Source organism: Protopterus annectens, chromosome 12.part0 (assembly GCF_019279795.1).
Source record: "Protopterus annectens isolate FY-2018-M chromosome 12.part0, PAN1.0, whole genome shotgun sequence".
In the NCBI taxonomy this organism is placed as follows: Eukaryota; Metazoa; Chordata; order Ceratodontiformes; family Protopteridae; genus Protopterus; species Protopterus annectens.
Genome location: NC_056746.1, coordinates 509,712,180 through 509,737,256, shown reverse-complemented (window position 1 = coordinate 509,737,256; position 25,077 = coordinate 509,712,180). Strand labels below are relative to the sequence as shown.

The 25,077-nt window shown below is 41.8% G+C and overlaps 1 protein-coding gene across 2 annotated transcripts in view; it reads left to right on the top strand.

Annotated features, from left to right (window-relative positions):
* LOC122816680 (kelch-like protein 20) overlaps positions 1-25,077 on the top strand; it is a 745,290-nt gene that overhangs the window by 7,598 nt on the left and 712,615 nt on the right. For both annotated transcript variants that reach the window (XM_044089646.1, XM_044089647.1), the window contains exon 2: positions 21,672-22,397. In XM_044089646.1, coding sequence (XP_043945581.1) covers positions 21,711-22,397 — 687 coding nt within the window. In that variant the 5' untranslated portion in view covers positions 21,672-21,710. The remainder of the gene's footprint in view (positions 1-21,671; positions 22,398-25,077) is intronic.

The window sequence follows — 25,077 nt, the reverse complement described above, 5'->3', positions numbered from 1 at the left end:
TTAGTTTATTTGTTTGTTGTGCCTCTGTCCAGCAGTGACACAGAGATGAAACAGGGGGGATCTCCCATCCACAGGTCTACATTTATATCAGAATATACTGTGGTAACTGAGGACATGTATATATGTTAACAGAGAATACTGGAAAAGAAGAGGTTAATCTCAGTCCAGCTAACTTTGAAAAATAGTAAGAAATTAAATTACATAATCTAGGCCATAAAGATTGTTATATCTACAGTTCTGATTGCAGCCAGAGTCAAAATGTCTGGGAAAACAAGTACTTGGAAGCCTTCTGTATTATCTTTAGCAGTGAACTAATTGCCACTCTGGAAGGGTAAGGGTTTGAAATTGTTTTATGACTTCCAGAAGAGATCTTGGCAAAGCTCTGTGTGTGTATTGACATGTGTGCTAAATCCTGGCAGCTTCTAGCCAAGGGGGTAGTATGGGAGCCAGAAGTCAGATGACCAGATGTATGTGATATCATTCTCTAAGCCATCACTGAAATGTTGTTTTTTAATACTAGATGAGACTGAAGTCTCAAGAGTACTCTTGTTTTTGAAACCTGACATAGAAGGGACCCCTCACCTATTTCATCTTGCCTTGCTCTAGTAAGTGACCAGGGAATAATAATTCTTTAGATCAGTCAGGAAAATATAGTGAGATAAGTACTGATCTGATGTTGTAAAGCTTTGTTTTACAACATTTATTACAAATAGGACCTCGGTTCCATCCTCTGAACCGATACGTGCAAGCCAAAAACTCTCAGCTAAGACCTACCCACAATGCCCCTCTCCTAGTTACTCCAGATCTCGTTTGCCGCATTCCTAGTCAGACGTGCTAGCCATCTCTCTCAAAGCTAGTAGAAAAGCTAAGTAGAAAATTATTTTCAAGACTGTTTCTCTTCAGAATTATTTAGTTTTTAGTCGTTAACCTTTTCTCACTGTCACCTATAACATAATCCTATTTCCTACCCTTTATCTTGGTAATTTAATTTTTTACCTTTATTGGTACTGTCCCTCTCTCCTGTCCTTGACAGGTCTTTCCTTACTACTAGTGGTATTTTTTAAACAACATCATTGGTATTCTCTCCCTCTTTTCTTCCTTAATTTTTCTATAGGATAGCCTTGTTGCCTTACTATGTCAAGCAAAACTAAGTTGGGATTTAAACAGTGTGACGAGTGTGGATGTAAGATGCCTAACTCGGATACACATGTGTGTTGTGTCTACTGTTTGGGCGTGGATCATATTAAAGCTGACTGTGACATTTGCGCTAGTTTTGGTAATCGGACAGTAGCAAAACCTAAAAATAAACTTATTTTAAAAGGTTTACTCAAGACACCTTTTTCGGAGGCTCTATCTGGGTCAGAGGTCTCACCCCCTCCGAAGACCAAAAAACATGAGGAAAAACAGAGTCACTCGATTCCTGCATCTCCGTCAGTTACGGAACCGAGTCAGCTCCGTGCTTTGCTGGCGCCCTCGGCGCAGACCTCTTCGACATCAGGCTCTGTGTCTCTCCCTCGGTGGCGTCCATGATATTCGCTCCTGTTTCGGTTCAAACATCGGCACCACTGACTTCGGTGCCGTCCTTGGATTCCACATTGGCTCCGATGACTGTACATGCTTCAGCACCATCCCCGGGCATGGTGCCGACAGTTTCTTCAGCTCCATGGGCTCCAAAACTCAAATACCTGCCAACGACAAGATATTCTCAAGTTATGACCCTTTTTTGCGGCAGAGGTTTAGCCCCTTTCTAGAAAGACCTGATTCTCCTTCAGCAGCTTCCTTTAGCTCCACTAAGAGTTTTTCTGAATTAGACCTAGTGCAGGTTGTGGACCAGCTTCTGGCAGCTAGGGGATTGCCCATTCCAGCTAGACCTTCCATCCCTCCTGGCTCAATCTTTTACCACATCTTCCCATGTTTATCCTCCTTCAGCCTCCACCCAGATCTTGGAGATCTCAGTACCGATGTCCACTTCGGTGCATACTGTCTTGGCTGTGACAGCAGCATTTCCCCTGTCGGCACCAACCACTCTTGCTGCATCGGCTCCAGTGGAGCTGATGCTTTCTCAGAGCGGTGCTTGGACCGTCTGTTCCTTTGTACCTAGTCCGGTGCCTATTTTCTCACCGGCACCATCTATGTCCACGGTTCTGACGGCTTCCAGTTCTCTGAGCTCCTCAACTGGAGGTGGGCTCCTTGGGGCGGGGTGTGACCCTGGTTCCGAGGTTGCCACTCCCAGTTCTGGGCTCCCATCCCTCCTCGGGTGGGCTTGCTGTCCAGGTGATGGAGAGGGTCCTTCAGTCAGTGTCAATGACATCAGTATCAGAACCCCCCTCAGCATGCACCTCTCCCGATCTGCTATTTCGGGACCCTGGGCACGGGAGTCACAAGAACCCCCTTTGAAGGGAACCCCTTCTCTGGAGTCCTCCTCGGAAGATCCCACTGGAGAGCCACCCCGGAGAAACGGTGCAAGAGGAAGCACCTTGATTCCCTGGAGGAATCTATCACTGAAGACACTGATTGTGATGAGGGGGAAGGGTCCCCACGGTCTTCCCCAGACGACGTCTCATTCAGAGGCATTCTCGAAATCCTCAAGCAGCGGGGGGGACTGGAAGTTCTCTAACCCTTCTTCTGAGGAATCTGTGTTCTTGCAGGCCTTCTGTGCCAGGCCATCTACTTCCTGGGTGACCCCACCGGCAGATGACCTTGTTAAACTAATTGTGCAGCGTGCCTGGAAGGCTCCAGACAATGTAGAACCTGTCCCCTGGAGACCAGACAAAATTTTATCTACACCTGAAGACCAGCCCCACTGATCCAAGCAGTTGACAGTTGATTCTATGGTTGTGGTGGCGGCCACCAAGAGGGAACTGGCAGAAGATAGTTCCACTGTCCATCCTCCAAACAGGGAGTCCTGGACCATGGGAAGTCAGCTGCCTGTCGGGTGCCAGGATCCGCCACATAATGCATGCACTCAAGTCACTCCACAACAAGTACAAATACGACTCTGTCATTGTCCATGCTGGAGTGAATGACTTGAGACGTACCTCCCTGGACTACATGAAAAGAGACATGGAAGAGCTCTTGGATCATGTGGCCCAGACAGGTATGACCCTAGCCCTGAGTAGCATCCTGCCTTCGCCCAGAATGATACCACAGTATAAAGACAAAATGATTGACTTCAGCAATTGGCTAAGCTTCTGGTGTCATTCAAAGGGGATCCAGTATCGGTCTGCCTGGGAAGACATGATCGACAAACCACGATGCTTTGCCAGAGATGGTCTGCACCTGTCACCCCTGGGATTCAGGTTACTGGCTAAAGCTCTTCCCACCCCTATAGTTCATTTTTTAGGCAAGGTTCAAAGGATAAAACCACCACCGTAACAGATACAAGCATGCAAAATCTGAAGGTAATGCTACTCAATGCTAGAAGTCTAAACCTCAAAATGCACTCTCTCGAGGCACTCCTAAAAATGGAGAACATCGATATCTGTGCAGTAACTGAGACCTGGTTCAAGGCTCCAGAGAGCACCCCTGCAATACCAGGCTACAACTCTTACCACACTTTTCGGCCACAAAACTAAGGCCGAAACACTAAAGGTGGAGGAGTGTCCATATTCACCAAGGATATTCACACCTCCAGGCTAGTTGCCCAACACAATGCATCTGTAATTCTCCAGGTGCAACTAACACTAGGTAAGACTGCAATCCAAACTGTAGCTTGCTACAGATCCCCCACCATGCCCCAAGATTCTCACTACACCTTTCTAAACATACTGGAAAATATTAAGATACAACCAAACACCCTAATACTGGGTGATTTCAACTACCCTGCCATTAACTGGGAAATCTACTCGGGTACCAACTCCTTTTCCCAACGGTTCTTGGAATTCATAAATTCCAACGCCCTGGATCAACTAATCCATTGTTCCACCAGGGGCTCCAATATCCTAGATCTGGTCATTACCAACATGGGAGATAGATGTTCCACACCAGTGGTCACCCCCTCATTGGTCAGGTCTGACCATAAGCAAATCACCCTTGACATCCAGATCCCTCATAAAATCCTCAAAAGCTAGTTACGAAAATAAAATTGCCAAAGATTCCAAAGACAACCACAAGGCAGTCTGTCAAGAACCTAAATGGCAATGCTCAGATCTGCTCTGAGCTACAACAGAATGGCATTAAATATACTGATCCCAAGGATATTACCAATACCCTGGCAGATCGATTTAGTACCAACTTCACCCCCCTCTCACTCCCTAAAGGGCCTATCTCAATACCAAAAGATTGCCAAATTCCGGTAATCACGGCCACACAGTTAGAAACCACACTGTCCAAAGCCAAGAATACAGCATCCATGGGACCAGATGACATCCCAGGCTGCGTACTACATGAACTACAAAATGAACTGGTACCTCACCTAAGTGTCATGTTTAATCATAGCCTCACCTCAGACTTCGTGCCCACTGAGTGGTGCACAGCTACAGTTATCCCACTCCACAAGGGGGGATCCGCGTTGGATCCCGGGAACTACCGTCCCATCAGTCTGACAAGCCTGATCTGCAAGGGCATGGAACGCATTATCATGGAACTTATAAACAAAGACATTGGCAACCTTCAAACACTGGACCCCACCCAGTTTGGGTTTGTGAAGGGCCGATGTCTCCTGAATCTGATTGACTTCTTCGAATCAGTCTCCAGAGCTGTGGACGAGGGTAAGGCAGTCCACACAGCCTATCTGGACCTCGCCAAGGCCTTTGACACCATCCCCCACTCTGGAATCCTAGATAAACTTACTAAGCTGGGCATAAATCCCTACATCACTTGGTGGGGTTGCCAACTGACTTACTGACAGAACCCGGACTGTAAAAGTAGCTTACTCCAAATCCAGCTCCAGTTAAGTGACAAGTGGAGTACCTCAGGGTTCAGTCCTGGGACCACTGTTGTTTGGCATCTACTTCTCTGAAGTACAGGCCAACACTAAGAGGCTCTGGCTAACAAAGTTTGCAGATGACTGCAAACTGGGAGCCATTATTGAATCCCCAAATGATGTGGATATTCTTCAAAAGGGCCTTACAGAAACAAATGCCTGGTGCCATTGCCATGGGCTAAAGTTTAATGCCAAGAAATGTATAGTTATCCCCTTTGGGGAAAAAACATGTACCCATGAATTACCACATAGGTGGCAGTACACTAAATATCGAAAGTGTGATGAGAGACTTAGGGACACAGGTGGACAGTGGTCTCACTTTCGATAACCACATCACCACAACAGTCAGGAAATCCTTCTATGTGGCACACCTCATCACCAAGGGCTTTTCGTCCAGAAAAAAGGAGGTCATTGTCCCACTGTACTCCTCCCTCATTAGACCCATTGTAGAGTATAATGCCTCGTTTGGTTATGTACCTCACAAGACATCTGCAACATCTGGAAAGACCACAGAAATGCCTCACTAAAATAATCACAGGCCTAAAGCAGATGCCATATGCTGACCCGTCTAAAAAAAAAACTCCAGCTATACTCTGTGGCATATCGACTACTCAGAAGTGATCTCTGCTTAACATACAAGGCCATGTCAAACCCAGAGCTGTTGGACATGCTCCACTTAAAGAAATCCCAATCCCTCAGATCCACACGCTCCAGGGATCTAAACCTTGCCATCACAATGAACAAAACATGCTGGAGGGATAGGTTCCTCACCCAGAGACTCCCCATACTCTGGAATAGACTGCCCATACATGTCAAGCAGAGCACCGCCTTGGCCCTCTTCAAAAGGAACTTTGATGACTGGATGGGAGATGGGAAATTCACCCCGGGGATCATGTCAGTCGCCCTGCTAGACAGGGGAGCAGAGAAGTAAATATTGTGGGGAGAAATATCCAGGGAATTGTTATGGCTAGGCTTGTGTAGGCCATTAGGGCCGATAGCGTCGTACCAACCTATGAGCCTATGGACAGACTAGGGAAGCAGACTTCTGCTTCAGTGACCTTCACCATTCAGTCGCTGAACTATCTGGCACACTTTACTCGCCTCCAAAGAGACCTAATTTCCGAAATGTCTTCCTCTTTGGTGGGGGTACTGCCTGATGAGGTGCATGATACTGTCGCCTTGCAGCTAGATACCCTTGAATCGATCTCAAACTCCTCGAAGCGTTTGATATCTCACACCACTGAGGGGGCAGCTTGACCTGCCGCATCTGGCGTTGTCATGAGACATAATGCTTGGATGCGGTTGTGTGACTTCACAGACCCCTTTAAATCTTCCTTCGTCAATGCACCTGTTGACAAATCTGTACTGTTTGACCCAAGGTACGAGACACACTTGCATGTAGTGAGAAAGATGGAAAGATCTTGTCTGCTGTGGGCATATGCTTTTCCAACCCCCAGAGGTCCTACTCCAGAAACCAGAAGGGAGGAAAGATGTGGTTCAGGAAATCCCAAGGATCCTTTTGTGACACTCGTGGTGAACAATCAGAGCAGGGCAGCGGGGGCAACTCGTATGGAAGACTCCCCTTTCGGGTAGAGGGGGGCCACGTAACCAGGGCGCAAAAGATTCTTTCTTTGGAAGACCCTACTAGCACTCCCCAGCGGCCCGATTGCTTTCCTCTGGAAGCAGTCGGGGGTAATTTTTCTCTGCATCTACAAGCCTGGCATCTTATTACTACCGATGTTAGGGTGCAGAGAATATCATCCAGAGGCTACCAGATACCATTAAATGTAACTCCCAGACCCGTCAAACGAATCCCCGATGTACCACCCAATCAGAAGGAATTAGCAGCCTTAGAAATAGAAAAGCTGCTAAGAAAAAAAGAGTCATCCATGCAGTCCCACCAGACCAGACAGGATCCGGGTTTTACTCGAGGTCTTTTTTAGTGCCAAAAAAGACAGGGGACTGCAGACCAATCCTGGATCTCAGCTTATTGAACACATTTATCAAACCTAAAAAATTCCGGATGGTCATGGTATAGTGCATTCTTTCCTTCCTAGGGAGGGATAATTGGATGTGCTCTTTAGACCTCCAGGATGTGTACTACCACATAAAGACGGATCACCACTCCCAGAGGTTTCTCCGCTTCCAGCTGAGGCCAATCACTACAAGTTTAGGGCACTGCCATTCAGTCTCTCGACAGCCCCCTGAGTGTTCACCAAATGTATGGCAGTTATGGTAGCTCATCTTTGACTACAGGGATTCCAGGTGTTTCCCTATCTAGATGACTGGCTCCTTACCACTCCAACCAGGAATCTTCTAGTCCGCAGCCTCACTTACACTCAAGGTCTCGCTCTCCGCTTGAGGATTACAATCAACAAAGACAAATCTCAAATGTCCCCAAAGAAGACCCTGGAATTTATTGGAACAGTCTTCGACGCAACATCCTGTCAAGCTTCTCCCCCCCCCCCCACAGGCTTTCGAAAGTAAGACACCAAATCCAAGACCTTCTTCCTCAGACCTATGTACCAGCATGTCTTGTACTGCAACTCTTAGGTTCCACGGCAGCTGCCATTACGTTAGTACCACTGGCGAGATTGTACAGTAGAATCCTGCAGTGGCTCCTTTCCGCACAATGGTTATTACTAACTCACCCATTAAACCACATGATACATCTTGCAAACCATTGCAAGGAAGAAATGCTATGGTGGATGAAGCCATAAACGAATCTTTGGTGTCGACCATTCTGTCTTCCCCAGCCCATGGCCACGGTGACCATGGATGCTTCATTGTTAGGGTGGGGGGGGGGCATTTCTTGGGAAAGACTGTCCAAGGCACCTGGTCCCAAGACCTTCTTCCTCAGACCTATGTACCAGCATGTCTTGTACTGCAACTCTTAGGTTCCACGGCAGCTGCCATTACGTTAGTACCACTGGCGAGATTGTACAGTAGAATCCTGCAGTGGCTCCTTTCCGCACAATGGTCATTACTAACTCACCCATTAAACCACATGATACATCTTGCAAACCATTGCAAGGAAGAAATGCTATGGTGGATGAAGCCATAAACGAATCTTTGGTGTCGACCATTCTGTCTTCCCCAGCCCATGGCCACGGTGACCATGGATGCTTCATTGTTAGGGTGGGGGGGGGCATTTCTTGGGAAAGACTGTCCAAGGCACCTGGTCCCCCATGGAGGCACATAAATGTCCTGGAACTGAGGGCAGTTCTCTTGGTGTTGCAAGCATTCCATGCATCCCTACCCTCTGGAACCATTGCAATTCAGTCAGACAACATGTCAGTCGTCTGGTATATCAACAAACAAGGTGGAACCAGGTCTTACCCCCGTGTTGGGAAGCCATGAGGATTTGGCACTGGGTGATAGCGTCCAACTGCTTTCTTATAGCAACGTACATTCCCGGGAGTTCCAACCTTATTGCAGACATTCTGAGCAGGAACATCCTGATGCCTCACTAGTGGTCCCTCAACCCTGTAACAGCAGATCGGATCTTCCAACATTGGGGCAAGCCTTGCTGTGACCTGTTTGCTTCCCCTCTAAACTACAAATGCAGAAGCTATTTTGCCCTGATTCCCCCCTCAGGGGGAATCCCAGAGGGATGTTCTTAATGCACTATTGGCCCCCGGGTCTTCTGTATGCGTTTCCCTCATTTCCCCTCATTCCAAAATTTCTCCAGAAAGCTCAGAGGTTGAGAAGCAAAGTGATCCTCATTGTCTCCTCCTGGCCACGTCAAGTCTGGTTCCCCTTTCTATGGCCTCATCTGATTCACAGCCGTGGATCCTGGATCATTCCCAGGACCTGTTATCTCATCCTCAGGGACTGATTCATCCAAACCTGCACAGTCTCAAGCTCACAGCTTGGTTTTTCCACTTCTAGTGATTGCCAGGCTGCCTGACATCCCATCTCCTGTTCATGAAATTCTTCTGGCCTCACACAAACCTTCCACTAGGAAAGTTTATTGTAGTAAATGAACTAGGTTCTCTATTTGGGCCAAAGATCAGAACTTAGACCCTTTCTCTATGCCTATTCAAAAGATCCTACAATACCTGACTACTCTTCTGCATGCAGGAGTCTCAGCTTCAACGATCACTCTACATTTAGCAGCTATCGCCAATTTTCATAATGGTCTTGATAATTCTTCAATTATGTCACACCGCCTATGCAAGTCCTTTTTGAAAGGAGTATTACATGTCAAGCCTCCCTTAGAACCCTGCGACTTGACTTTGGCACTTCATTCTCTCACAGGTCCTCCTTTCAAGCCCTTTGATTCATGTGATTTGAAACTTTTGCCATGGAAAACCTTACTTCTAGTAGCACTTACCTCAGCGAGAAGAGTGTCTGAGCTGCAGGCCTTGAGTGTCAAGAGTCCTTACTTGATCTTCCACATGGATAGGGTGTCCCTTCGTACTGACCCTTCTTTCTTGCCCAAGGTCATTTCTGGCTTTTCCATTAACCAATCTATTGACCTGCTGGTTTTCTTCCCTCGGCATTCTGATTGAGGAGAGTACCTTTTGCACACCCTTGATGTGCATCGGCAGCCTCATTGTTATTTGGACAGGACTAAATCTTTCAGGAAAACAGATAAATTGTTTGTGGCCTTTGCAGGACCGAGATTGGGTAAACCTGTTTCCAAAGTGACTTTATCCTCTTGGCTTAGTAACGTCATTACCTTTATTTACCAACAGAATAAGCTATCCTTGCCTTCCAGAATAAAGGCTCATTCTACCAGATCTATGGCTACTTCTGTAGCTTTTCATTCCAGAGCTTCTATCGATGATATCTGCGCAGCAGCCACTTGGGCAAGACCTCATACCTTTATATATCATTACAAATTGGATTTGGCCTCCAGGGGATGAGCATCTTTTGGTTCTGTGGTGCTCAGGAATATCCTTCCTTAGAGCCACCCAGGACTCAAGTAGCTGGGGACTCTGTCCTATTTGTAATGAATGAACAAAGATTTACAACGTTAGATAAAGAAGTTATGTCTTATCATAATGTTCCATCTGTGTTGTAGATCTTTGCTCATTCATTACTTCCCATCCTCCTTCCCCCTGCCTGGACTCCTGGTGGACTTTAGGAACTTCTGGTTAGGGTATTTGCTCAGACAAAGCCTTGTACTATTTTTTCTATTACTACATCTGTTATCTAAGGCCAGGCAAACTTGATCTGGAGTAACTAGGAGAGGGGCATTATGGGTAGGTCTTAGCTGAGAGTTGTTGGCTTGCGCGAGCTTGGAAACGGCCGTATCTGTTCTGAGGACAGAACCAGGGTCCTATTTGTAATGAATGAACAAAGATCTACAACACAGATGGAATGTTATGGTAAGACATAACTTTTTTTTTTTCTGTAACTGTGTGAATCTATTCATCTGTGATATTTTCATATTTCCTGTTGTGAAACTCTGGTATTTGTTGTAAGTAGATATTTAGTATTTTCATGTTTTTCTTTTTATTATTTATTTTTAAATGTATTTAAACTTTTCATTGTGGCTGGTCCTTTAGAGAATATTCTAAACTTTTAGAGTACTTGTATCTATTTGGGGACTCTGTGGCCACTCCTGAAAGCCTTACTGCATTGGTCAAACACTATCATTTGTATTAATATTAATTTCACTCAGTATAATTGGATAGCCTTGTAAGACCCTTAGTATAGCTGGCTTTGAAGTGTCTGGTGCAGTGTAACTACTTTATAGTCTGGGCAGAAGGAAGCAAAGCTGGTAAATCTGTGCCAGCCTTTCCCATGTATGTGTGTGTGTGTGTGTGTGTGTGTGTGTGTGTGTGTGTGTGTGTGTTTGTATGCAGATCATATCTCCCAAGTGTGTATGTGTCAGTCCCCTTGGAGCAGGGGCAAGAAGTATGGGTTGCACAGACAAACTGGTAGAGGACTTGGCTTAGACACTCAGCTGAGGACTCAACTTTATAACTGTGCCAGTGGGTAGTCTTATTGGGGACCTGGAGGGAGACAGAGAAATCCAAACCCCAGACTGAGTGTATTCCCTTAAGGGAAATTGTGCTTGATGCAGAGAGTTGCATCTAGAAATACCATGTGTATCTATTTTTGTCACAAGTGAACACCCCTCTCCAGAGTCAGTTGTGAGGATTCTGGCTCCTTTATTACTGGCCTAGAGAGGGAACGTCACAAGTGGTATCTGAGTTACTTTAAGCCAAACAATCTATTTCTCCATTTTTTTTCTAAACCGAAAGTGAAAGGATATTCCATGACTTGAATGTCCACAAACAACTCTGGTACTATCTTGACAGAACTAAATCTTTTAGATGTTCGGATCAATTGTGTATTTCTTGTGAAGGTAAGACAAAGGGACAACCTGTGTCAAAACGGAGTATTTCTAAATGGTTTCTAATGCTATTACCTTTTGTTATACTCCCCATAACAAATTTATTCCAGGGAGGGTCAAGGCCCACGAAGGTCTTGGGTTTATTTATGGCTTTTTGGAAAGGGTTGGATTCTAGAAGCTTATACGTGGTCCTTTGTATGTACATTTACAAAGCATTACAAGCTTGATTCCTTCTCTATGTCCAAATCCAAGCTTTACAAGGACCGTGGAGCTCCTGGACTCTTCTCTTTCCACCTGCCAGATGTAGTTAGCTGTGGTAATCTACCCATATAGGTAAGGCTATTGCAGTAGTGATCAATATGATGAACACTGTATAGTTGTGTAAGCTGAACTTACCATAACAGTAGATGTTCAGATGATCACTGCTGCAGTAGCCACTCTCTCTCCCTCCACCTCTTGTTTTTTATGCCAGGGTGTGGACATTGTTTTGTTGTTCCTAGCATTGCTTTTTAAAGGCTCAGCCTCTCTTCTTTCCTCTGCTGGCAGGAAAGCTCTGTAGAGCTTTACTCCCAGACTTGTCTTTTAGTCAACTCAACTTGTGTTGCTTGACAGTTGGGCATGTGGAAGATGCCCTGAAGTTTTGGAAGTTGGCCAGCTGTTATATCTTTGGCAGGATATAACCCATATACCTAAGGCAAATTTATTTCATTTTTACATTTGATTACTGGGAAAGTCTGACTGGATGGAATGTCCATTTTCAGCAGAGGCCTGGATAGAAAAGCTCCACATAGAACAAAGAAAAGATGTCTAAAATAAAGATAAAAGAGGAGGAGGATAACAAATAAAAAAACAGCTTTACATAGAGTAGAATTTTTCATAGTTTAGACAGCCACAAAATGTGTACAAATAAAGGTATAACTGAGCTAAAAAAAAGTAGCATAAAGGGGGTGTGAAATAATGCAGCAGTGATCATTCGAACATCTATTGTTATGGTAAGTTCAACTTACACAACTGTACTTTCGTGAACCATATGGTGCATGGAATGTGTAGGGCACAATTTAGAGTGAAGTCACGTCTAAGAACAGTAGGTATAGTGTGCCATTGCCAGTCTGAATACAGCACATGTTGACTAATTACAGTGTTGGATTATTTGCATGTATAGACCCTGGGTTTATTGGTGGTTTCAAAGCAAGGTATACCTTCACGATGCAACTGAATTGAGGTGGTGCTACATCATGGCAAAGTCAAGTCTGAGAGTGGTTACAGTATTAAGTAAATAATTTGGTCATATACCACTGTATATGCTAAATAGCTGTCTTGTAGCAATAGTCTTGGGCATCAGTTTACATGCCTGAAGTGTATGCGGTGTTCTGCTGATATGTACCAGGGAGTCAATTTAAATATTTGGTTACCCATTGTCCTAGCCTAGGTATACAGTCTTCCAAATCCAGAGTCAGTATATGGCTCTGTTTAGAGTTGGTCAGCCTAACCACAATGCAGACTCATTTTAAAACCAGAGTTTAGCAGTGAAGGTTGAGCAGGAGTAGGTATTGAGTCTTTGTTTTTATTCCCCTCATCTGAAACCTTTCCACTCAGTCCCCACTGCCTACCATGCTAGCTTCTCACATACTGAACACTGTACGTCACTTTACTTTTACCCTACTTTACTGTGGTTTGAACATCCGTGCTTAGCCAACCATGGTACTGATGCCTTGCGCACCTGAACTTGCAGTTAATGGCAGCCCACAGTATTATTTCTTTGTATTGCTAAATCAGTCCAGATCTTTTATAGATGGATTATATACTTCTCATTGTTGTGTTATTTTCAGCTTATTTTTGTTGTAGGCTTCAAAGACTCTTAAACATGATTTGTGAACTTTGCTGTCTTCTCGCAAAAATAAATGCATAAGTAAATAAATCCTTCCTGTTTACCTGTTATCCTGTTTTGCCTGCATTCTTATTTGTAGAGCATTCAGACAATATCCTATTTGACCCTTTCTCATTCCCTCTTCTCCCTAAATTAAAAGAACCTTAAGAACGTTTTAGTTCTCCCAAAACTCTGTGGCTATCCTTTCTAACAGATGTGCCTTAGAAACTAGCACGTCCTTGATATTAAACTTTGAACATAATATAAGATTATAAGATTTGTTTTCTTATAACCTTTCTTCTTTTAGTGCTAAACATTTTACTTTAATAAACAATAAGCTCAAAGTATACTTGTCATTTAGAATTAAACAAGATGCCTGCTTTACTAAGATGTCTGACCTTTTTGGCTTGCAGGCCACACAGACCTGGTAAGAATTGGGAATCACATTTCTGTTATTCAGCATATATCTGCTTTGTCTAGGTACCTATTCCTATTTCAAGGACTAAAATTGCAGTTCTTAGAATGTTGTTTGAAATTGCTAGTCAATCCAAATTGCATAAATCTGGTACTGCACTTTCATGGCATTTTCGCCATACTGCAAGTTCAGAGATCTTGGAGAAAGCCTACATTTATTTATATTTGTGTCTCATCAAACTTCGAACTCATGAGAGTGAACACAGAAAGAACAATCATTTTAGATCAAACCTAAAATTATTAAAATAAAAAAAAAAACAAAAAAAAAACTTTTTTTTGCAGGGGGCAAGCCCTACTTGCACATCCCATACCCCCTGCTGATTATATATAGCAACTCTGAGATCACACAACAGCAGGGTAAGTGCAAATTCCCTGACCCCACTGGACAGCAATCTTATACAAAAGGCTGCTGCCAAAAATTCCATAAAGAAGAAAGTTCGTTAATATGAGCTGTCACTTTTCTTTACAGGTTCAAAAAGAATTTGCCGCTACATTAGAAAACCTTTACAGATGTGTGATTTCTGGAGTCACTGTTGTGTGATGTGTATTTATGACAGGAAGCTGGTTTCCATTATTGCCAGAGTGTCAAAGAAGTGTATCACCACAGTCTGTGAACAAGAACAAATTTCTTACCTTTTTGATGGTTATGTCTCTAAAACTGAACTGTAATCCAGTAGAAGTAGTAGTGGTTATGTTATGTTAGTGTATTTCAGCTTGTCACCATAGATATATGCACAAACCCCAACTGCACAAAAATGAAAATAACCACATCCTTTGTGCCACTCTAAAGTTTGACTGAGGTGACTTCAAAAGAAAGTACACCCATAGTAATGCATTTCAACTGGGTAATGCAAAAGCATGCTAACTCAGCTAGACTAAAAACAATTAACGTTTTAAATGTTATCAATTGACAGCAGGTATCAGTCACTTTCACCCACAGACTCTCCTCATACACATTAATTACAACCAGTTTGGCTGTGTATACCTCAAATGTCTAATTGTAATCAATTCAAAAATAATGGATATAGCAGTGCATATCAGAATGTTTCGCATAAATGAACTTTGGCCCTTCAAGGCTAAATGGTGGCTAAAAGACAGCAGAGATCAGTATATTTTATCCACAGACCGGAAATAGAGGAATCTATCTTTACAAAGAGGACAGTCACCAGTGAAGTCCCTAGGGTTTGGTGCTGAGATCTCTCCTGTTTGTCTTCTATTTCTCTGAAGTAAAAGCCAATACCAAAGAGTTATGTCTGACAAAGTTTCAAGATTACTGCAAACTAGGAGCAGTAATTGAATACCTGAATTATTTGGCCATCCTGCAGAATGGTTTGTCCCAAATAATTAACTGGTGCCAAAATCATGGACTGAAATTAAATGCCAAAAAATGCATAATTGTATCCTTTAGATGTCATCTATCCCAGGGAACTACCACATTAACAATATGACCCTAAGAGTTGACCCAGTTGTTTGTGATTTGGGAGTTTATATGGACAGTGACCTAATGTTTGACCTATATATATCCACTGTCGTAAGAAAGACCTTCTATATTGTGCAGCTTGTAAACAAGGAAATTGTGTCTAGAACTAGGAATGTCATTATCCCCATTTATTCAACCCTCATTAGTCCAGTCATTGAGTAAAATGCCCCTTTTGCATGCGTCAGTCCAGACACATGCAACAGTCGGAATGCCCACAGAGTTACCTTACAAAAAGGATCAGCAGCTAAACTATATGTCCTTCATGGACCGACATAAAGACTTGTCACTATACTCTATCCGAAATACTCATAACAGGTGAGCTATGTCTGGCATACAAGGCATCCACCGACCCAGTACTGATGAACCTGCTGTACATCAGCAAGTCAAATGACATCAAAAATACTCTGTCTCGTGATCTAAACATCTTCTGCAACATCAACAGAATGATTTGGAGGGGCGGGTATATTTTGCAGAGGATACCACTGCTGTGGGACAGATTTTGCATCCACATAAAATGAAGCGCATCTCTGTCCATATTCAAGCACAGTGTGGATATGGATGGGTAATAGAAAATTCACCACAGGACCGACCCCTGTACTACTAATGGACAGAGGCATGGGTAAGGCCAATCTAACAACAACAAATGGGATAGGTTAATTCCAGCACCAAAGGGGAAATTGGCTAAACTTAAAATAGTCCACAGGAGCAGTTAAATAACTCCTTTTGTCTTCAGACTGCCTTTACACACACCGTTTCACAGTGTACACTCCAGTTGTTTTGAGTGCGCTCAAGTAAAGAAATAAGTAGTAGCCACAGTAATGCATTTCATTTTGGTTCACACAAATGCATACTAGCCTGCAAAGGCAGATCAAAGATTGTTTCACTGTAATCAAACAATAACAAGGGTCATTTACTTTCATCCACAGACTGACTCTGTACTATTGTAGTGTTAGGCGAGCACATCTCATTCTTGAGAAAATTCTTGGAATGATACTTGAACTAGTTTCTAATAAAAGTAAACATTAAGCACAGCAAAGAATGGTTTGGTAATAGTTAAATCACTACATTAGCCAACTTGGGCAGTATCAGATGTATAATATTTTTAATGAAAACCCTCAAACAAAAACCAAATATATTTTCAGAATATCCCCATCCCCTATTAACTTAGAACAGATGCACAAAATTATGTACCCTTCACAAAGGAACAATTGTCCCAAATCAGTAGCTGCACCCACAAGCATTACCTATCCTAAAATTAAGGTTACCCATACTGAAGTACATGCTACAGCCTGTATTCCCTCTTGCACTGTTTTCTGTCTGTTCTTTTCTTGTCTGTATTCTTATCTGTATTCCCCTCCCAAATGTGAAAAACAACATCAGATACACATTAATCATTAAAGTAAATTATAAAGTATTAAAGCCCAAATGAAAAAATTTAGAAATTGAACATCGGTGTGACACAGCATCAAGAAGGCAAGTCAAAGCAGAGCTGATAACAATTGTTTGATAACAGTTGTTTATCTGCCATTGCAAACAAGAGCATTGCTGTGCATCAAAATGACAGATCGCTGCTTTCATACTGTAGCAGGACTGAGCAGTATATAATTATAAGAGATTGTTACTAGAGCACAAATCTGGCCACAAAATGCTTTCAGTGAAATTTAGTCAAAGGCACTATAGCAACAGATGTCAAATGAGTTAACAACTTGTTGGATTCCTGGTGGTGTTCTGCTGGCTCCAAACAGGAAAAAGTAAAAATGAGGAAGTAATAGAATCAACCACCTATTCACAATCATTAGAAGAAATAATGATCACAGTTATACTGAATTTTAAGATACAACTGCAACATCCCAAATATAGATGTTACTGTACTCAGAAGATGCATCTGAAGCTTGCATTGATCAGCTGATTAACTAACTTGCAGTAACTTGCCATCAATAAGGAAAGGCAAGGAAGCAGATCACGTAAATCAGCAAAACTCCAGATTTAGAAACACATTCATAGCACCACAACATTTCAGAATATGTTATTCTCTGGGATTAGCTTCCAGAACCAAAGATCAACAAGATATGAATGCTGTACCTTTCTTATGACAGCACTTTGACCAGAAACAGTAAAGTCAATGGAAAGAGAAAGCCGAAGAAATAAGGCAAATCCTGTGCTTATGTGTAGAGAACCGGGAGGAATTGACCACTTACTGCATAAGTCCCCTCAGAGGAGGTGCAGGAAAGCAAATATGTTCATATGCTCTTACTATTATGGCTATGGGAACTACTGAGAAGTATTTTAAAGTATCAGTCATATAGTTTGAAAGGACTAAATATGGATATCAATTGGCAAGCATTTCTTTGAATATTTTGTGTATTAAATGATTGAATTGATTGTTTTTATTAGCAAAGTTACATAAGTAGTATTGTTGATGATGTTTGTGTCCCCCTGGAAGGCTGTGAAGCCAAGGTGCCACTGACTTTTAAAAAGTTGGTAAGTAATCAGTTCTTGTTTGTAGCTCATAGGTTTGCACGGTTACGTTATTCTGTATGCTCCCAAGGGGTCATAAGATGAGGTAACGAATCTGGCTATAATCTGATCATTTGTTTTTGAGTATAACTATGACTTTGCTAGTTCCAGATCTGCATCATATGGAATTTCTTAATGAGAAACAATGGGGTTATGAAAAAATGCATAGCTTTTCTACAGTTGCTAGTGGATCTAAATACCTGATAAGCATTCTACCTTCAAACGGAGAGAGTGCTATCACTGCATTGGAATCAGATTTCTGTAGTAACACAGATTCTGATATTTTTAAGGGTGAGAAAAGGCCTCAATGTCAGAGATTTTGTTGTTAGTCATCTGGCACTTCCTTGTGATACCTTGATATTTCTTGGATTGGAATTTGGTACGTTGTGTCTGTCAGGTAAGTCTGCCTAAGAAGGTATAATGAGGCTAGCAAAGGTTTCAGCAATGTGCAAAATCATGACATGAACCATGAAGTGGAAACACTGATTGATTTATTCCAGAGGTATTTCAAAACTGTTAATGATAAGTCATTTTATTGAACTGATTGCTAGTGGTAGAAACTTTGGGACTCAGCTCAAGACTTTTGACAAATCAAGTTGATTGAAAGCCTTTTGAGCTGCAGAAAGGGAACCTCCAGGGAATAAATAACAGACTATGAGAAAAGCCTGCTTTGTATACTAATATAATAAGTTTCCAAGTGTTATGGGGCATGATATGAATGACCACTGGGAAGATGGACATCAATGATAAGTTAAAACTGCTGGGATAGTGTCTGATGCTTTGCACTGAAAAGTATGGGGGAACTATAGACCCAGAAATAGTGGTGAAGAAAGAGTATGTTTTACAGCCTGCTTCAAATGAGCAGTGACATTGTACCTAGTGGAATAGTAAAAACTAATTCCAGGAGCTACTAGAAAACTGTGGTCTGCCTGAATCAACCCTCTGTGTTTGTGTGATAATCCGCATGGGTCTGAGTTGGTGAAGTAAGTTGTCTGAATTGCAACTAGAACTGTTCATTTAAGAGGAATACTCGGGTCCAGTTAAGCCAGGTTTCAGGTATAACGAGTGGAATGTACATCACATGAATGAAATAAGTTGAGCCAGAAGGAGTGGAAAGAAGAAAGGGTGCTGTGAGAACACCACTACAAAGGCACGTGGGTGGAAGAAGTGTAAATTGAAAGAGAGCATCTTGGAAAACATGACAAAAGAAGCAGTTCTGAGTAGTGAGCTGTGAACTTTGAGAGAGACTGAAGTGGATGCCCCTAAAAATCTGCAAGAAAGATAAGTAAAAATTAGGCCACTCAAGGCTCTTGGGACTACAGAGCCTGGCGTATGTTGTCTGGGGGTAAAATATACAGTACATTTATGTGAAAGCCAAGATTAGGATGAAATAATTTGGACAACATTTAGCCAATAAGATTTGTCAATATGTGATGGAATAAAAATCCAAAAAAACAATAAAAACTTCATGTCACCTTCAAAGTGATATATACTATTAAAACATTTAAGGGAATTTGAAGGTGACGTGGAGTTTTTTGGCTATATTTATGTTAAAGCTGAGATGTGATAAACTTAGTAAACTCTTAGTAAATTTTATTTTATTTTAATTAAATAAATATGTTAAATTAAAAATTACATTTTATTGACTGGGTTAGCCTTGCTGGGCAGAGCCCATTTTCAGAGAGGACTGGGGATGTACAATACAGTACAACACAGAAATGTGCCAGTTTGGTATTTGTAAAATGCAATACACACACGTACCATTTCCATAGTTGTAAAGCAGAACTTTCAGTATAGGAGGAGTAGTAGTAGTGAACTACTTGAAGGCAATGACTGTTAAAAATATTGAGAAGCAAATACTTCAACACTGATTGCACATTGCAGAGCAGCTCTGTCTACTGAGCATTCACGAAGAGAAGATGTTGTAGGAAAAGCTCCATATTATGGGTTAGATTTGCAGGCATGGAACATTGTGAGTAAAGGGAATATACAGTAGAATGCATGGAAAAAACCAACACACAACTCTGACAGTGGCAAATATGAAGAGAGATTTTACTGTGCACCTAGCCATCCAGTGGAGTTCAGAATATATGTACAAATGAAGGACTCTGTATAAGTCAGTGCTGAAGAATTTTGCCTCCGTAGTGTTAATGATCATTGCCCTCAAATAGTCCGTACAGGCTTTTCCTTGAGTCACCTGCCAGCATGTCACTGCTGCTATTCCGCTATCATTTGGGGTGAAGATGGCTGCGGTCATGCATTCCTTCTCAGATAATTAGATGTGTCCATTTCAGGATGTCGGGGGAGCCAGGGCCTGTTCTCATTCTCAGTGAGCATAAGGGAGGGGAATGTATCCTGGAAACAGGGTTTGTATACACACACATATAAACACAAACTCTGTGCACATGTGCACACACACCTGCATGCAGTTTAAAGGAACACCCTTGCACCTATGGAATGTCTTTGGATGTGAGAACAAAATGAAGCACCTGGTAAAAAAAAATCACACAGACGCAGGGAGCATATGTAGAATCCCATAGAAGGTATTTGTTTGCACAGTTAGATTAACATGGCTACTAAGGTTCCTTTTCCTTCATGATTCTAAATATATTATGTATAGAATTATTTGAAGTTCACAATAAAACAGTAACATAGTTGTGAAGTGTGAGACTAACAGCAAAGTACAATAGTCGCAGAATTAAGCAAAGATCATAAGACAAATGACACTAACACATACCTTGCATCACCTCTTGCTATGGGCCTGCCTATGTTGGAGAAACTGTAGGACAAGTCCAAGTAAAGCTGCATTACACAAGTGCAAAACTGTATGGGAGTTACTGTGCAAAAGCACCTAAGCAAATAAAGATAATGTCCATAAAGTGAAATTCCTTGGAGGTTTTCTTAAAGTTCCACATCGGTGGACCAAGATCTGAAAAAAACCCTAGAGAAGCAGTGATGTGTATGAAATAAGAGTTTCAGGTTTACGTACTGTGATACTACTGGTTCTGTATAAGTTCTTAGCTTTAGTTAACTGTAATGATATCAGTAGCAGTCCATGTCTATAACTAGATACATATAAGCAGATTTTTTGCACTTGGCATTACTGAGAGCAACTTTGCTTCAGCCAGAGTAAGTCAGTGAAGCATGAGGCATCTATTGTAAAGTGGCATATTTTTGTTTTGCATTGTTTTTTGTGTTTATCGGTTTATTTGATGTGCCAGAACACACAGGCAGAGTATATTCTGATTTAGCTTCTTTTGTCATGCGGTTAGAGGTACTGTACTGTGGTGTGGCATGTTACCAGAAAAGCCTCTGCTTTGGAGGTAGTTTTGTTAATAAGTAGAGTGAAGGTAAGGGGCTGGTAAAGCCATACTTTTAGGGACATTAAAGTATTTATTATCCTTTCAGCATGAGTATTTTCAGGACCTAGAATGATTTTATCCTCCTTAAAATATGTTCAGCTTTTTAGAGGTAACAACAAATTATTGTCCTTGTTTTAGTGTGATTTATCTTCATACCAAGATCTTTTAAGTATTGATGTATATGTTTATCTCCTACAAACTGACCAAGCATTTTATTGTGATGACCATGTGGAGTCCCCCATCTGCATGGCAGGTACAATTGAGTTTGTTGAGGTTCATCATTAGTGCATTAATGAAAAGTAACAGGTGGGTCCTAGAGTGCATCACTGTGGAACCCCTTTTTTCACTGGTTGTAAGGAGGATTGAGCCTGGTGAGTAATGACATGGAAAGCTCAATTCTATATTACCAAAACTGTAGATTTTGGTTTCATTCAGCAGTTTGTGGTGATCTAATCAGTAAAATTCTGTTGTGAGGTCTAGGAAAAAAAATAACTCCAGTTAGCTTGCCACATTCTGTGAACCTGAATCATTATGGAGTAGTGGTGTTTGTACAGATACTGTGACCTGTTCTAAACATTTGTTTGATAACTGAGAACGTTAAAGAAAAGATGATCTACTGGTCAGAAAATGTGTGAATTGTAGTTATTTTAGATAGCTTGGAGTGAGTGGAAAAAACGTTTAAATAGGTATAGTAAAATTTATAATTATTACCATATTGTTTCTTGTTTTGACTTTAGGTGAACACTGTGTTTAAAGTGGAGGTGGACAAATCAACCATGGCCAGGAATAACCCAGAGGACAGTAATTCTTGTGAGGACTCCCTTGACTCTGAAGACTACTTGTTTGTGGAATCAAAACACTCATGCAAAGTTCTTGAAGGTCTCAATAGCCTAAGACTGAATAATGCATTTTGTGATGTAATCCTGTGTTGTGGCGGGCAGGAGTTTCCTTGCCATAGGATAGTTTTGGCCTCTTTCAGCTCCTATTTCAGAGCTATGTTTTCTACAGACCTTGTTGAGTCCAAGCAAGATCGAGTAGCTATCAATGGTGTTGAGTCACAGATGATAGGAATGCTTGTGAACTTTGCTTATACAGCCCAAGTGGTGATCACAAAGGCCAATGTCCAGGCTCTGCTGGCTGCTGCTAATTTGTTAGACATTATGGCAGTGAGAGAAGCTTGCTGTAAATTTATGGAGAGACAGATGGACGAAATGAACTGTTTAGGGATCCATTGCTTTGCAGAGGCCCACTCTTGTGTTGAGCTGCAGGAGAAAAGCATGCAGTACATTTTGCAAAATTTTACTGTGGTTTGTAACCAAGAAGAGTTCTTGTCTCTTTGTGTAGACAAACTAACTGAAATTATTTCCAGTGATGATTTGAATGTACCAAAAGAAGAGACTGTTTTTGAAGCTGTATTACTCTGGTTAGAAAGAGAAAAACAAAGGCAACAAAATTTTGAGAAGGTAATTATAACTGTTAATGAATGTTATAATTTAAGAAATAAACAATAAATGTTAAGTTGTCTATCTCGCCTTCATTCTTGCTGGATGGATGGAAGCCTCCCGCCCCGCTCCGACAAACTCTAACTCTAAAGTTGGTTCCACCGCTTCAGGCCTCTTATATCCCCACATGCTAGGCGAAGTAGTAGGAGATCTGCTCCTTTGCGCTTTGCCCGAGGTTGGTTGCTTCTACGGGTTGCTTCTGAGGTTCCTGTTGATTTCTTTTGGGCGACTGTGGAATCTTTTACTAGTTCAGATCTTTTTTGATCCACCAGTGTCAGTTTCTTCTTTGATTCTTTCTCCTTTTCTACCCTGCAGCTCATGTTTTTTGAAATTATTATCATGGAAAACTTCTTTCTCTGGTGGCTATCACATCAGCTAGAAGAATTTCAGAACTTCTCCCACACTGTTTTGTGCGTCTTATCTTCCATAAGGACAGAGTTTCCACTCTTTCGCACTAACCTACCCGTCCTTTTTGTGGTGTGGTTTCAAACTATAAATCAAAATCAAACTTCCTGTCTTTTGTTACATTGGGTTATATAATTTATGCCAAGATATCTGTGTGTTCCACAGAGGCTGGGTTGCCATTCAGGAACTGCAGTCACAATCAGTGTTACAGACTGTTTTTTAGGAAAGAGGGCAATGATAATGTACTGAAAAGGATGGATACTGATTTTATGATCAAATAATTTTTTAATTATAAAAAACTGTTAACCCTCAAAGGGGAAAGGAATGTGCAACTTATTTATTTTTCCCTGCTACATGCCAACCATTAGCTGCTCTGTGATCTGTTGGCCCAAATTAGACATTAGTCACGTCCTCTTGTGGGATGAAAATTAGTCATGGAAGACTGTCATGCAAGCAGCCATCAATGTTTCAGTTGTTATGGCCCTAATCCCTCCCCTGGCAGTTGAAATGCACTGTCGCAGATGTGAAGGCTTGCTGCACCTTCCTCTTTAAGTATTTGCATTCACACAGATAGCCTGTAAAAGCTGCTACATGGATGTAGTTAGTAGAGCCAAGCATGTTCTCCTGGCCCATTTAGTGCATGCCATACACCCCTCTCTGTTGATGCTGCTAGTGCATTAGGCTGGAGTACCCCCTTTTTCCATAATGGGTGGGACAACAACAGTCACTTACCCTCTTCTGTCTAGCTCCTCTGGCACCTCGGAACTGTGGTTGTCTGGATCATAATCAAGGCTCCATCCATCTACACCATAAAGCCAAGATAAGTAAGTGATTTTTTGAAGCAGGATGTAAGTAGGCCATCTATGTTTTGTGTTGTTGGAGTTTCATGGATTCCAGAGATACTTGCACGTCCTGCACTTGGTTTTACATAGCAATGTACTTGGAGTGTATCATCAATCTTTTGTTTTACAGGGGAACCATTTAACCTGACTATAGATGAAGACCTGCTGGCCATCTTGTCTACATAGTTTCCTATCTTTTAAGTAAACTGCCGTCCATATCCTTATTAACATAGTTATTATTTCCACTCACGAGAAGTGTCCAACAGGTCATAAGTCTGGGTTTTGGAGTGAATACTCATACCCCACGCAGAATTAGATTGCATCAGTTACCGACTTGGTCTAACTTTTTAGCTCTGGAGAGAGTTATGTTACAGCAACAGATTTATAATGTGGTACTTAAAATCATGTTTGCCATCTTGTTATAGCCCCTCTCCCATTGTATTAATAAGGACTGCTTGAAAATCTTGCTCTACTTTTCACCATTTCTTGTGGTAAGCTGTTTGTATCTGATGTCTACATCCTTTTACTTTACAGTACAACACACCACAGCAGTAGAATTAACATTGTGTTTGTTAGCTGCTGCTGTGGGTTGGTCATATCTTAATAGGAAGTAAGTAAATCTGTTAGGTAAAGTGCTTGTAGTTCTTGCTACCACATGTGGGATTGTGGAAGAGAGTTTTATATGTGCCAAGAAGCAAACACAACAGCTTAATGAACCTCAGTCTTGAGAGGTAGTTGTGTTGTCACAACACTGTAAGGGAGTGTTTGAATGTTGTTGTCCTAGCAGACAAATTACAGTATGAATTCCTTGTGTGTAGAGTTTAGTTTAATTTTATTCTTGGGGCAGGGGGATACAAGCTCCTTTCTTTTGTCTAGATAACGGGTTTCACTCCACTCTGCTTCCTTGGACAGTCTAAATAAATATTCAGCATCACAGATGATTTGTGTTACATTTAAATAAAACTCTTTACTAGAGAAGTTTAATCAATGTCTTTACATTTAGCTGTTGACCCTCACATTCTGCTTTAATTATCCATTATAAAACCATTCCTTACTGGTATGGTTCACTAGTTTTATACATACATATCCTTTTTGTTTGTTTAGCAGTATGACTTGATCATGGTGGAGTATCAACATGAATGTGTGTTCCATCACTGGTACATCACTGGTACAAGTAACTTGGCTTTCAGTAGTGTGGGTGACACTGGTCATTACTGGCCTATGTAAGGATTACCAGAGTCTGATTCCACTCCAGGCAGAAGATTTTGTAGACATAAAGTGTTCAGTCATGCAATCAGACTAGTTGTCCTATCCTAAATATGACCCCCTCATGTGACGGGAGTTCTTTAAATTTTGTATATTAACTGATATTAGCAGTGTATTTTATGTACTTA